At 38.5% G+C, this 14,088-nt stretch overlaps 1 protein-coding gene across 1 annotated transcript in view; it reads right to left on the reverse strand.

The window, feature by feature from the left end:
• Positions 1-14,088, reverse strand: part of galnt14 (UDP-N-acetyl-alpha-D-galactosamine:polypeptide N-acetylgalactosaminyltransferase 14 (GalNAc-T14)) — a 230,055-nt gene that overhangs the window by 66,928 nt on the left and 149,039 nt on the right. The window contains exon 4 of the mRNA XM_075459231.1: positions 11,028-11,095. Coding sequence (XP_075315346.1) covers positions 11,028-11,095 — 68 coding nt within the window. The remainder of the gene's footprint in view (positions 1-11,027; positions 11,096-14,088) is intronic.

A 14,088-nucleotide genomic window follows, 5' to 3' on the forward strand; every position in this document is an offset into this window, starting at 1 on the left:
AATGCCTGTTATTTACACTATAAAGCAGACTCAACACGATTTATTTAGAAAAGTACACTGGAAAAAATGACCCTCCAAAAATAAGTAAAAAAACAACAAATACAAGACGTTTTTGCTTGAATTAAGCAAAAAAAATCTGCCAATGGAACTAGTGAAAATCGCCTTGTCAAGATTTCTTGAAATAAGATGTGATATTTAGGACTTTTGAGTTAAAGTGATCTTAAAATTAGCTTAAAAACCTCTTCAAATGAAAAAAAAAAGCTTGTTTCATATGAAATCCGACTCAAAACAATTTGAACAAGACTTTTTTCATTTAACAAGATATTCCAGATGTATTGTATTCAAACAAGTCCCTATATCTGGCTGAAATAGTGCTTGTTAGGCAGTTGTGTCTTATATTAAGTGTAATGAGATATTTTGACTAGAAATGAGACAAATATACTTGGTAAGACTTAGATTTTTTCCCAGTGTACAACTTTTTACTACAATTAAACACACTCTTTCATTGTATTATAAAGGAATTAGATGAATTAGTTTTTTAGCCATCCAATATGACAACTGAATATTCTTTTACTCAGGTTATTAAAGGAGGGCTCATTTTAAGATGATGCCGGTATATATTTGGTTATTTGAAATCTCCGGCCCCTAAAACCTGCTGCTATGAACAGGGCTGTTTTATTGCATATTTGTGGCATTTTGGCCTTATAGAGGCATCTTTTACCGTATTATTAGAAGAACTAAAAAGAAGAACATGTTGTCATTTTTGAGAGGGGAGGGTTGGGGTCTCATGGACCGTGTGAAAGTCGTTGGCGTGGAATGACTGGTAACCTCCATCAAATCCCTTTGACCCAGAAGACACGCTCGGTTGCTCTCATCGACTGAACTTGAAACAGGAAAATCTGAAACTGCTCAATCTATGTGAACAAGGTCCAAATGACTTTGACCCAGACACAAATGTTTTTGACCCATTTTGTGGACTGAAACTTTTATTATTATATTTTCCACATGGAATTTAAAAGAACTACACACAAAACTCTCCCACGAGGCTTCTGGGCATCACATAGTTTATTTTATGTGTATTCTTTTGTATTTTTTTTGCAATCATTTGGCAGTTTCACCTCTTGGGCGGTCTCATCACAACTCGACAGCTTTGAGAGCATCACAATAATTCACAAACCAACTAATTTGCTGCATTTTTTTTTATTATCACAGCAGTCCAATAGATCTAAAAACAGCCAAATGAACGGCCAGTAATAGCTGGACAAACTAAGAGTTAGATCTGTTAGATCTGAGATCCATCTGATCTTAAAGATCTCATTATAAGGTATTTTCCCAAAAGAGAACTTTGCTCTCAGGCTGCAGGTTTCCTTGAGGTTTTCCAGAGTTTTTAAAAGTAGAATGGGAGGCAGAGCCTTCAGTTATCAGTTAATATGTACATGTGACATTATTGTGGTCATTAACTGGTGTTTCCCTGTTCCAACAGGTATCTTTTGAATGGTGTTACAGTGTTTTTTTCCCCTCTTTTCTGTCTTCTCAAACCCCAGCTGGTCGAGGCGGATGGCCACCCTTCCTGGTTCTGGTTCTGATGGCCACCCTTCCTGGTTCTGGTTCTGCCAGAGGTTTCTTCCTGTTAAAAGGGAGTCGTTCCTCTCCACAGTCGCCTCAGGCACGCTCAGGACGGGAGATTGGACTGAAGACAAGTTTCTGTGCAATCTGTTGGTTTCCTTAGCTAGGAAACTGTTTTTGAAATGGCTCTATATGAATGAATTGGATCATTTTGAAAATAATTATGATTACAATGAATTGGACTCCAATTGGCTTGAATTGGAAAATACCATTTAAGTGCCTTGAGATTACATTTTGTTGTAATTTGGCGCTTTATAAATAAACTGAAACTGAATTGATGTACGACAGTCCTTCAGTTTACCCCAGAACACGTTTGAATCCACAAAGCTCACGTCACGTCTGTCTTATTCAAGAGATAAAATGACATGAGAACACGAGCTCAGTGTTCCTCTCACTATCCCAGTTTAACGTTTTAATATCACCAGTTTGTGAGCACATAGAGAAACATTCACAGCTTCTGCTTAAACTATATTTAGAAAGTTTCTCACCAGCTACATTTATCATTATGCAATGATATTTATGCATTATTTATCAGGAGGTGAGCAGTGTATCAATCCTGTTTGCAGCACCATTCATAATGTTCATGTGGCAGAGCATCTATACAGAAACTGACCTTGTTTGGCAGTATAGTTGGAGAGTAACCGTAAATGCATGTGCAGACATGTAAAAAGTCTTATTCACAAGGTCAGAATCTACTATTTCCACAGATTAAGTACATATTACACTCATCCATGATCCTAAAAGTTAAACCCACATGCGAGTCTGAACCAATGATTGTATGATAAGCGTGTGCAACAAATTATTATCTGTGCAGTTACAAGCTGGTAAGCCGAGCTCATCCACTTATACAAAACACTGTCCATGCCTGTATAATTTTGTATTTGGGAGTAAAATAAACATACAAATATGAATGGCGTCCCAGAGTCACTCCCCTAACGCCAGCCATCACAACAACCATCTTTTCTTCCACCAGCAGCATTATTATCAGCTACCCCAGCCTCTCACTAACTGCACACCAGTCACAGCAGGGTGGGGATTCAAACCCTGGTTCGGGTAGGGCGCAAAGAAAGTATAGAGGGTGCCAGAAGTGGAGGCAGGACAAGACACACCAGCAGATTCAGCAGATAAACTCACCTAAACAGTCCTACAGGCACTAAGAATGCCAGCAAACACAAGGCCATACAGGACAACTCACCTAAAATGGCCGCCTGGTTTCAAAATAGTTATGGGTCATGGGCAGAAGCATCGGCTCTGAGAGTCGGATCTTTGTAGTGAATCAGAAGAGCCGGCTCCCAGTTTTTTTTCCATTTGGTGCTTAGGTTTCATTTCAGTGCCATTTTCAGTCCCAGCTCTGGTTATGACAGAGCTTTGTTATGATTGGTCAGCATGGCGACCAGCATGGCGACCAGCATGGCGACCAGCATGGCGACCAGCATGGCGACCAGCATGGCGACCAGCATGGCGACCAGCATGGCGACCAGCATGGCGACCAGCATGGCGACCAGCATGGCGACCAGCATGCGGTATTCACGTGAGAATTAAGGAGTTTGGTTTTGGTTTTGGTTCTGTGGATTTGTTTGAAATGTTTTTTGTTCATTTGTCCAATAAAAAAAGTTTAATTGAGGACATTATTAATGTTATCTTGAGTTTGGTTCTGTTCTGTGGATTTGTTTGAAGTTTATTGTTCATTTGTGCGATAAAAAAAGTTTAATTGAGGACATTATTAATGTTATCTTGAGTTTGGTTCTGTTCTGTGGATTTGTTTGAAGTTTATTGTTCATTTGTGCGATAAAAAAAGTTTAATTGAAATAAACAAATGTGAGAGCGGTTTTGTCACAGAATAAATGCACAGAATTAGGCAATTATAAGGTCTCTCATAAAAACACTGAAAGCAAAAGGCTTTTCAACGTATAAACCATGATTTTTTTTTTGCAAAGTTAAGTTAAAATATAGGCTACAAAAGATCCTAAATAAAGAGCCGTTCGGGAGTCAAACTTCCCATCACTATTTCAAAAGGCTCAAACAGGCCACACCCTCCACTTAAACACATGCTGGATTTCTTCTTTGCTTCTTCCAGAAGTCTGTTTAACCTAAGTGCTTCCCCTGCTGGGCCCCAGCTGCTATTGCTTCTTCTAATCCAAATCCACTGATTGGACTTTACTGCCTCATTTGACACTTCCTTCACTACTTTCCTCACACTCTGTCCACTTACACCCAGCTCCCTCAACAATGAGACAACAGACATACTGTGATAGACTTTTGATCAGACTATAAAAAAAGAAGAAAAACCTTTCATGAGCCTGAAAGAACACTTTAGATCAGTAACGCTCGACAGCTTTTCAGCCACCATCACGAGGCAACAAGAGGGAGAATGGTCTGTTTGAACTGGAAACACAAAGAATCTGCAGATTTTGCACAACTGAGTAGGGGGAAAGGAAAGGTTTCCCAAGTTTAATGAGTTGTTCTCTGCACATTCAGTTGTAGGGCGACATGTTTCGAGTACATACATTGAATACCTACCACTGTTTGTCCTCATTTGCACATATTCAATCTTTTTGCTGTTTACTTCAGCCTCCAGTGCTGATTACATCTATCTCGCCGCCTCATCCGTCTTGATCATTTCTCCACAGTCTAAATGTGGCACTTTTTAACCTCCATCACTTGGATTCTCACTTCTGTGACTGCGCTCATTGCTCCATCCATCCCGACCGGCTGTCAGGTTGATGACTGAGGAGATGGGGAATGTGAGAAATGATGGTGCAGAATCATCAGCTGATATATAGCAGCCAGCAGCGGCACAGTGCATCTTGTGCAAAGTTGTTTTTTCCTCCTGCAATACGCAGTGTTCATGTGTCACGCTGTAAGACAAATTGAGTTTTATGTTTCTCTCTGATTCCAGTTCTCACTTACAGTTTGCCTCCTTGATTCATCAAGCGCAAAGCAATCCCACTGGAGGAGAAAGTAACACAGCATTTAGGAACTCCTATTTCTGATCAGTCTTACAAACCTGAGACACACAACTGTCAGGAAGAACTAATAAAAGGCAGTTTTACTGTGTGTTAGTAGGAGAGTGTCCCCTCTCTGGGAGAGTAAAAAGTATTGGTATGCACTGGAAAAAATTCCCCTCCAAAAATAAGTAAAAAAAACAACAAATACAAGACGTTTTTGCTTGAAATAAGCAAAAAAATCTGCCAATGGAACTAGTGAAAATCGGCTTGTCAAGATTTCTTGAAATAAGATGTGATATTTAGGACTTTTGAGATAAAAGTGATCTTGAAATTAGCTTAAAAACCTCTTCAAATGTCAAAAAAAGCTTGTTTCATATGAAATATGACTCAAAACTATGTGACTAAATGTGACTAAATGTGACTTTTGGAGCGTTGCAAGCGGACAAAGTTGCTACAAATCATTAGTTTCGGGATCAGACTCTGAAGCTGAATCTCCTCACCGCAAAGAAGACAAAAATGTGCAAACTACATCTGTAAACCACTTGGCTACGCAGAAGGGAGCAGCAGAGTGCACATTGTTTAGCAACCAAACCCAGAAGACCATTTATAAACTGCAAATATCTTAGAAGGCCTTCAGTTGGGCATGTTTTCATGTCTCCAGAAAACCCCCCCAAAAAAAAGCTTGTGTATAAGTTTAAACTAAAAATATATTATTTTGTTCATTTGTGCTTTTACGAAGCCTTTGAGCTAGCTCGGGCTGAGTTAAAAGAATGTGTGGCAGAAAGTTTGGAGCCTGATAAAAATCGTTTACCTGACCAAAAATCGACATTAAAACTGGAAATCGAGCCGAATTACAACCTTCTGAACTGTTTTTGAATTGATTCAGGAAATCAGCCTTCGTTTGAACTTCGTGAACAAAAACTAGGGCTGGGCAACAATTACAATTTTTAATCTAATTAATCACATGATTTCCCGGATTAATCATGATTAATCGCATTTATACGCAAAATCCAAAAATGAATCCAAAAGTAGTGTATAGCTTTTAGCATTTAGTTTTATTTTAAATGTGCTGCCATATGAATGAAAGTGCCATAACATTTGTTGTGCAAACACACTTTTAACATCAGCATCTTTCTGTAGTTTTTATGTAGAAGCCTCGCTCCACTGTCTGTTTCCTTGAATGACTTGCTGCTATCAGTTGTGTGTTTTGCCTTTAAGGGATATTTTAGACTGGAACTACTACGCTGAGAAGACAATTCAACTTGGCAGTGTTTACAGATGACTTTGGTTCTGTCGACTCCGCCGTCTGGAAGAACTTTAAAATGAAAATGGCCGAGTAAAAGTTCCGTACCCTTCTCCATGTTTGGTGGATCCGCCGATTCCTTTCTTTTCCTGTTCCACAGCAGACAGCAACAGACTTTTACAGAATAAAAGCCTGTGAGCAACAGACTTTTACAAAATGAAAGCCTGTGACCAACAGACTTTTACAAAATAAAAGCCTGTGAGCAACAGACTTTTACAGAATAAAATAAATAATAATAATAAAACCTGCGCTAATGCGCGATAAAATATTTGTCGGCGTTAAATAATTATAGAGTTATAATAACGAGTTAACTCGCCCGGCCCTAGTAAAAATGCAATGTTAACATGACATAAACTTATAGAGCTTATTCCCTGCACTGCACAGCTAGTCAGAGGGATCTCTCTCACCTGATTTAACAAGTTGAATTGGTTGGAAAAGAAAATCTTTCAGAGCAGAGAGTTCGGACACATTAACAGATGTTCACTGATGTTCTTTACAGCCAAACTCTGGCTCGGAGCGTCACTGCTTTTACTTGATGAAGCCAATCTTCCGGATTCTGGATTGGAAAGAGATCTCAGGGTTTACAAAGCTGGTCTGACGCCTTCATCTCTGTCGTCTCATTGTCCCGCTTGGGGAGGCGCTCTTGCAATTCTTCCAAGAAACTGAACTCCATGTATAATAAAGATCTTTCTCTGACTCATCTTTCTATGAATAAGTCAGTCTTAAATCCATTGATTAATATGGCTGCTGCTAGAGGAAGATTACGTTCATGCATCAGGATGATTACAATAGATCTGATAATGATGCATGTCATCTATTATTCCAATTCTGTCATCGTTTCTGCCTTACACACACTATAAATAAGGATATATATATATATATATATATATATATATATATATATATATATATATAAAACAAAGGATACTTTCCGAGAACAGCTTTAGTCATTTTGTGTTTGGGGAAGAATCTCTTGATGATTGATCCTCTTAAAGGGGATTCATAAGATGAATTAAAATCATTGCAATTGCCACAGCTTGATCTTGAAAGTCCCATGCACATCAGCATATTACAACACTCTGTAGGTGTTGAAGCATATCAATTACTGACTAAATCAGGCATGTTTTTCCTTAACTTAGAACTAAGAAGGATGCGAACTTAGACAAAGCTCCTGGAACGCATTCAAATTTCATCCTCAGTCTGTTTCGTCTGAGGCTGATTTTCCATCGAGCTCCTTTGTCTGTATCTGCTCGTCTTTTCTATGACCGCCGTACTCGCCGGCCATAAAATTCAAATTACAGAGACATTAATCGAGACAGTTTTAAAGTCAACTCAGCAGATAGGGAGAAGAACTATTTTTCTTCCAGTCACGGAGACAAAAAAAATGGAAGAACAACCAATAAGAAAAACACTTCTGTGAGAGTTCAGGCCTTTTAAATTAGAACCCAGTGTCCCTGTATAACAGCATGTATGTGGGATTGTTATAACAGATGCAGGAAATTATATGTTATTATCAGTGCTGTATTTGTTATCTTAACAAATATGACTCACTTTGGATGACTTTTGGGTCTAATTAACTCCATTGTGGCTGGTTTCAACATTAGCTTTCCTCTCCCAAACACACCAGGAGAAACTCATCCATGCATTCATCTCCAGCAGACTCCATCACTGTAATGCTCTTTTAACTGGACTTCCCACAAAGAGCATTAAACATCTGCAGCTCATCCAGAACGCTGCTGCTGGAGTTTTAACCCGGACTAAGAGATCTGAACACATCACAGCAGCTTTAAAATCTTTACTCTGGCTTCCACTCAGTCACAGAATAGATTTTAAAAGCCTGCTGATGGTTTGCAATCTGTGATCTGTTCAGAGAATATAAAGCCAGCAGAGCTCTTAGATCCAAGGACTCAGGTCAGCTGGTCCAGTCCAGAGTCCAGACTAAACATGGAGAAGCAGCATTTAGCTGTTATGCTGCAAACAAGTGGAACAAACTGCCAGTGGAGATTAAACTTTCACCAAATGGAGACATTTTTAAATCCAGGTTAAAAACATTTCTTTTCTCATGTGTCTATGCATGAAATCTGCACGATATCTTTGAATTTATCTGGACTGTTGCTTGTTTTTAAATTCATTTAAATGATTTTATTTGTTTCTCTTTATATTCTTTTATGTATTTTTAATGCTTCTTTCACTCCCTGCTGCAATGCTTTTATTTTATGTGAAGCAATTTGAATTGTTTTGTACATGAAATTTGCTATAAATAAATTTGATTTGATTAAAATGATGGTTACGCATTCGTTTGAGAGTAAAATTGATCCAAAGATTAATCACTCCCTCTGAAGGAGATTAACGTTTAAAGCAATATTATGTAACATTTCTACCTTAAAATAACAGCTTGAAAAAAATTGTGCGGCTAGAATGAGTTTTAATATTACGATTGGCCTGTCTCCTATGCCCTTCGGGGGTCTGAGTTGGAAAAACTGCCCTATGTAACTTTGCTGGACCGGCCCGGGAGCTGAGCGGAAGTACTTCGACTTGCTTTCTGGCACACCTACCGCAAAAACAAATAGACCCCTCTCACGCTCCCAGGTACATTTGATCACTCTTACCTTCTCGGTCGACATAGCTTGCACCTTCTGACTCCTCGCCGGTTCGTCAACAAACGTGAAACGTGAAAGCGAAAGGGTGTTGTATTTACGACAGTGTAACCGTACATTACCTCCAAGCCTGTAGGGGGAGCTCCAGAGTGGGCTTTTTGAAAAGTTACTTTGAATTGCTTTAAAGAATACATGTTTTTTTTATAAAAAAGCTGACCCATTTTCCTGAGGGCTTCATGAAATATCTGACACGCTCCAGTCAAAACAACACAGAAAATCTCTAATCACATTGATCTCTTTTTTTTTTTTTTAATGGGGAGCAGTTCCCCCCCTTTCCTCCTCAGGGTCTGACACAATTGAGATTGGTGTTACTTTTTACCATATTTTACTCCCATTGCTTAATCCCATTGCTCTTGTCTGTAGTTTGACTGTGGACTGTTCGTTCGATCCTTGTTTTAAGCTCTGCCATCAGCTTAAAACTCGAGTCAAAAATCATAATCCAGCCGCCACATAACAGCTCAGTAAAACCTGGAAAGACTGTCGGTCCATTCCTCACAGCTAACGTTATGAACTCCTGCGTGTACGGGAAAAGTTTATCCAATGATTATTTTTTTTGTAACTGTTGCATTCATGACCAATTAGGATTTAGAATTTCAGACTGGGGAAAAAATGTCAAGATTTTCAAGTTGAGCTATATAACATTTAAACAAAGTGCTGGTTGAGCAGTAGCATCAATTTTTTCCTTAAGTTAAGGGAACTATAAACCTGCTGAAGAGAATTTAATGTACATAGCAAAGTAAAACAGTTGTGATCTCCTACTTAATCTGAGCTGCAGCGAATGCAGCATGATTCGAGTTTGAAGTTGGGTGGTGATGAATAAATATGATGTAGGAATCCAGTTCAAATCTGGTGGTCCCAAACCTTTTAGAGGTCCCAACCGACGAGCTTGTGTTGTGTTATTTCTGAGTTTTACATGTTAATGTCTGTTCAGACGCCCAAATTTATGATTCCAAGGACAGAAAAGGTTAATTTTCCTCACAATGTGCACAATTTAAAAGTTAAAAAAAGAAAAGGTCCCACACGTATACGTTTATATCGTCACTGTTAATTAAACATCCTGAACAGATTTACAGAACTAAGCTAAATTAAAGCCAAAATATTCAACCCTAACCCTTCCAAAGACCTTGCTGGAGTAAGTAACAGCGTTACTTTTATCATTTCACCTAAACTGAGTTTGATTTGCAGGACAGCATTATATTTTTGTGCTACTCTTGATTTTACAGCAGTAGGTTAACCACAGCAAACAAATTCCAGTAAAAAGGCCAAAACCAACAAGGAGTTTAAGTCTGTTTATCAGATCTTTCATCACAAGCCATAAACTATATACGTGCACTTTTTTAAAGATCATTTTCCTGCTTGTAGTTGTATATCTATACTGGTGTTCCAGGGAGTATTTTGGGGCAGCAGGCACACTGGAAAAAATCAAAGTCTTACCAAGTATATTTGTCTCATTTCACTTAATATAAGACACAACTGCCTAAAAAGTACCATTTCAGCCAGATATAGGGACTTGTTTTAATACAATACATCTGGAATATCTTGTTAAATGAAAAAGTCTTGAAAACATCTTGTTTTGAGTCATATTTCACATGAAACAAGCTTTTTTTTTTCATTTGAAGAGGTTTTTAAGCTAATTTCAAGATCACTTTTATCTCAAAAGTCCTAAATATCACATCTTATTTCAAGAAATCTTGACAAGCCGATTTTCACTAGTTCCATTGGCAGATTTTTTTTGCTTATTTCAAGCAAAAAAGTCTTTTATTTGTTGTTTTTTACTCATTTTTGGAAGGGCATTTTTTCCAGTGCAGGCGTATGAGAGTCAAATTTAAACATGATAAGGAAGGACACCTCAGCCTCAGCGACGGTGTGCAGCACAGATGTGTTTCTTCTTAACTGCAGAAGGTTTCGTGCACACACAGACCGCTTTTTGTTGCTTTTTCACTGAGTTTTCTGACAGTAGTTTGAAGGTTTAGCCACCCTTCGTCCTTCATTGGGCGTTTCGTTGATGCTCTTTGAATGGTTGCAGCTCTGACTGGAGGGTGAGCACAACCAGCCTTTTCATCTCCATTTAAGCACTTTCACAAATTGCAAAACTGTTTCAAATAAATTAACATATTTCGCATTGAATTTGAGAGTTCGGTGAAAAAAAAAAAAAGATAAGGGCAACATTTGTGTGGAGCTGAAGAGAACTGCTTGCATGGCCTCATTAGGAGGAATCTGAGTACCAACACTATTATTTCCAGGTCACTTTGGACTGCGGCTCTCTGGAGGTGGACTGAACACAGCTGCAGATGAGATAATGACTCTTCTGTTTGACCTACAATGGCTTTTTCCCACTCTTCATCTCCACTTTAATCCCCAGACTGTGGGCCCAGCTGCGGTGGACACATTCCCCCCTCTGACCTGCTATGTAGGTCTCATCTCCGTTATCTCTGACCTGGAATGTGTGTCTCTGCAGTTGTATGAGTGTGCGTGCGAGCAGCTGCTTCTCACCTTCGTCGCTGAAGTCATCGACCAGAATGATCTCATGGATGAGATGCACCGGAGTCCGGTTTAAAACACTGGAAAGACGGACAAAAACAGAGAATTAGTCAAACATGAAAGAGTGGAACGTGCACATGTGGAAGCAGTGCAGGAAACAAAATGTCAACCTGCACCCACATGCATATGCACACACTCCCAGGTGCTGATTAGGTATGCATGGCACACTGTATGAAACAACATATTGAAAATGTCAGCTCAAATTCCTGCTATGAAAATGTATGATGTCTCGCATCTAAAAAAACTATTTCATTAAAGCCGAAGATTGAAACATAAAAAATTCATAACTTTTACAGGAAGAAAATGAGGAAAATGTGTATTGTTCTGGGTGGGTTTCTGCTCCTTTTTATTTCATTATTTCTACTGTTCAATAACCTCTGTTCATCATCCCTTCTGGGCACGACTGAGGAGGGAGGAAAGAAGGAGGGACGGAGGGGATTAAATGGAGGAGTAATGGGCGGAGTGAGAAACGGGAAGAAAAAAAGGAGCGGTGAGGGAATAGATATGATGGGGGAGAAGAATGCAGAAAAAAATCTAATAAATGAGTGTAAAAGTGGATTAGACGGTGGAGAAGAGAGTGAAGGAAAGGGGAGGAGGAGAAGAAGAGGAGGATGAAATATTAAAAGAGAAATAAGGACACAAAATGTGAAGAAGGAGACAGAAAGTTGGGATAAATGTGAAGGAAATGAAAAAAAATAAGTAAGATCACAAAGAGTCATGAGGAAGATAAGAAGGGAGAGAGGAAGGTAATGTGAAGAGGAGGAAACAAGAAGGAAGAAAATGAAGAAACGGAAAGCTGAAAAGAAAAAATGGAAGAGAATAGTGAGGGGAAGGGAGGGGAGGAGGAGAAAAAGGATGATAAGAGAGGAGACCAAACACAGAGGATCAGACTAATAAGGAAGGAGAGACAATGGGAGAACAGAACAAAAGGGAGAGTGGATGGAAATTAAGAAGGGAACGTGGGATAGGTAGATAGAGGGAGCATAGTTTGATAATGTAGGAGGAGGAAGTGGTGTGAAGCCAACCCGAGTCTCCGAGGCCCTGGCCCCCGACAGGAGGAGAGAGATGGATGCCTGGAGGAAGGGGTTTAGGAGAGGTGGAGCAAGATTAAAGAGTGAGGATAATAAGGAGAGGAGAAGGAGAGAAGGAGAGAGGGGGTGACAGGCAGGTAAGGGAGACAAATAACCCCGATTGTAACTCCATTTCTCTGTGGAGCTGAGGCCCGATCAGGAGAGATGGATGAACGGACTGATGGATGGGACGGAGCGCAGCAGGGAGGAGGAAAGGTGTAGGGCAAGCAAATAAATGAAAAAAGGAGGGAAGGGTGGACTCGAGATGGAGAGAAATAAAGATAGGATAAAGATGGAGCGATGAGGTGATAAAGTAAAAAGAAAGAAAATCCATCTGTCCTGGTCTTAATCCCAACATGTCACTGGTTTCAGGCCCTCCTGGCATCACACTCTGAAACTCAGTATTTCACACTGTTTTCTACAGCTGAGCAGGTAGCTGGGTGACTCAAAACCTGGTAAAAAGTCAAACCTGAGTAAAAGGAATTTCAACAGATTGTGGTAGGGTTAGGGTTACATAATTGGCAACTTAACAACCAATTTCCAATCAATTTTAAAGTGTAACTTCAGGCACTTTGTTCCCAGCAGCCTGTGATGTCCTAATAAAAGAGGAACTGAACATGAACTATGTGACCTGTTCTTTATTTGGTGTAAAGTGTTGCATCTTACTAATAATAAACATGCACTTTTTTATCCTTTTTATCAACTTAAGAGTCAGTTTGTGACAAACACAATGATCTATGGAGCATTATCTGAGTTCCATGCAGCAATAGAAATATATGATCATAGAAAAAATTAGACTGACTCTGATTGGTAAGGCTGTCTCTTCTGAGAAGTCCTGGAGTCCCTTCCTGATCACAAGATGTCTGATCACTGTGAACCAAGTACTGCAATGCTGAACTTGTGTTTTTATTTTTTTCCTTTTAATTATCATTTATTTATTTTTTATTTCTATTAATTCATTTATTTGTAATTATATATTTTTATTACCTGCCGATTTAAATATTTTTCCTTTTTTAATGAACTTATTAATATATTTATGCATTTATTCATTTTAAGTATTATTATCTATTTAATCTATTCTTTAATTTATTTATTTATTTGTTTATTCATTTATTTGTATTATTATTATTATTTTTATTTAATCTATTATTTTATTAATTTATTTATATTTATTAATTTTTTGTATTATTATTATTTATCTAATATATTCTTTTATTAATTCATTAATTCATTTGTTTATTTATTTTTATTATTAATATTTGTTTAATCTATTCTTGTATTAATTAATTAGTTTATTTATTTATCCTTTTTCTCTCTTCCTCTATCAGCCCATCTTTTTTATTTTTCTTTATTTTTACTCTATATGTGCCCACCTGTTGGGGCTTGGTGCTGGATGGTGGGGGGTTGGGGGGCTGGTATCTGTTCTGTGGTATGTTGAATTTACATCTGTAATTACTATTGTTTGTTTGTTTTCTAACTATGTAAAATTTAATAAACAGATTGTTAAAAATGACTCTCTTCCAGGAACCCATACTCAGAGTTGGAAAACCTGGGTGGATTCATAAAGCCGACAACTAGAATTAAAGTTCAGGAACAAAACTGAGCTGCTTGGTCAGTTTAGGTAAGCATGTGCTCAGGTTTTATGCTGCATATAACTTCACAATGTCAAAGCAGTGTCTTTGATAAAAACACAGAAACTTATTCTAAAGCTTCTCGCTGCATTCATTCGTTAGATTTCCATCTATGCTACAGTAATACAGCCGTGAACTAATGGTCACGATCTCTTTTCTTTCTCTCTGGATCCTTTTATTATTTCCCACACACACACTCAGGAGTTCCCATTCTCTGGTTCACAGGCCACTAGCTATGAGGCTTAACCTCCCCTCAGGCGTGCTGAGGGAGAAGCTATCTTCAGCTCACAGAAAATATTATCACCACTGACA

Source organism: Odontesthes bonariensis, chromosome 24, assembly GCF_027942865.1.
Source record: "Odontesthes bonariensis isolate fOdoBon6 chromosome 24, fOdoBon6.hap1, whole genome shotgun sequence".
Classification (NCBI taxonomy): domain Eukaryota; kingdom Metazoa; phylum Chordata; class Actinopteri; order Atheriniformes; family Atherinopsidae; genus Odontesthes; species Odontesthes bonariensis.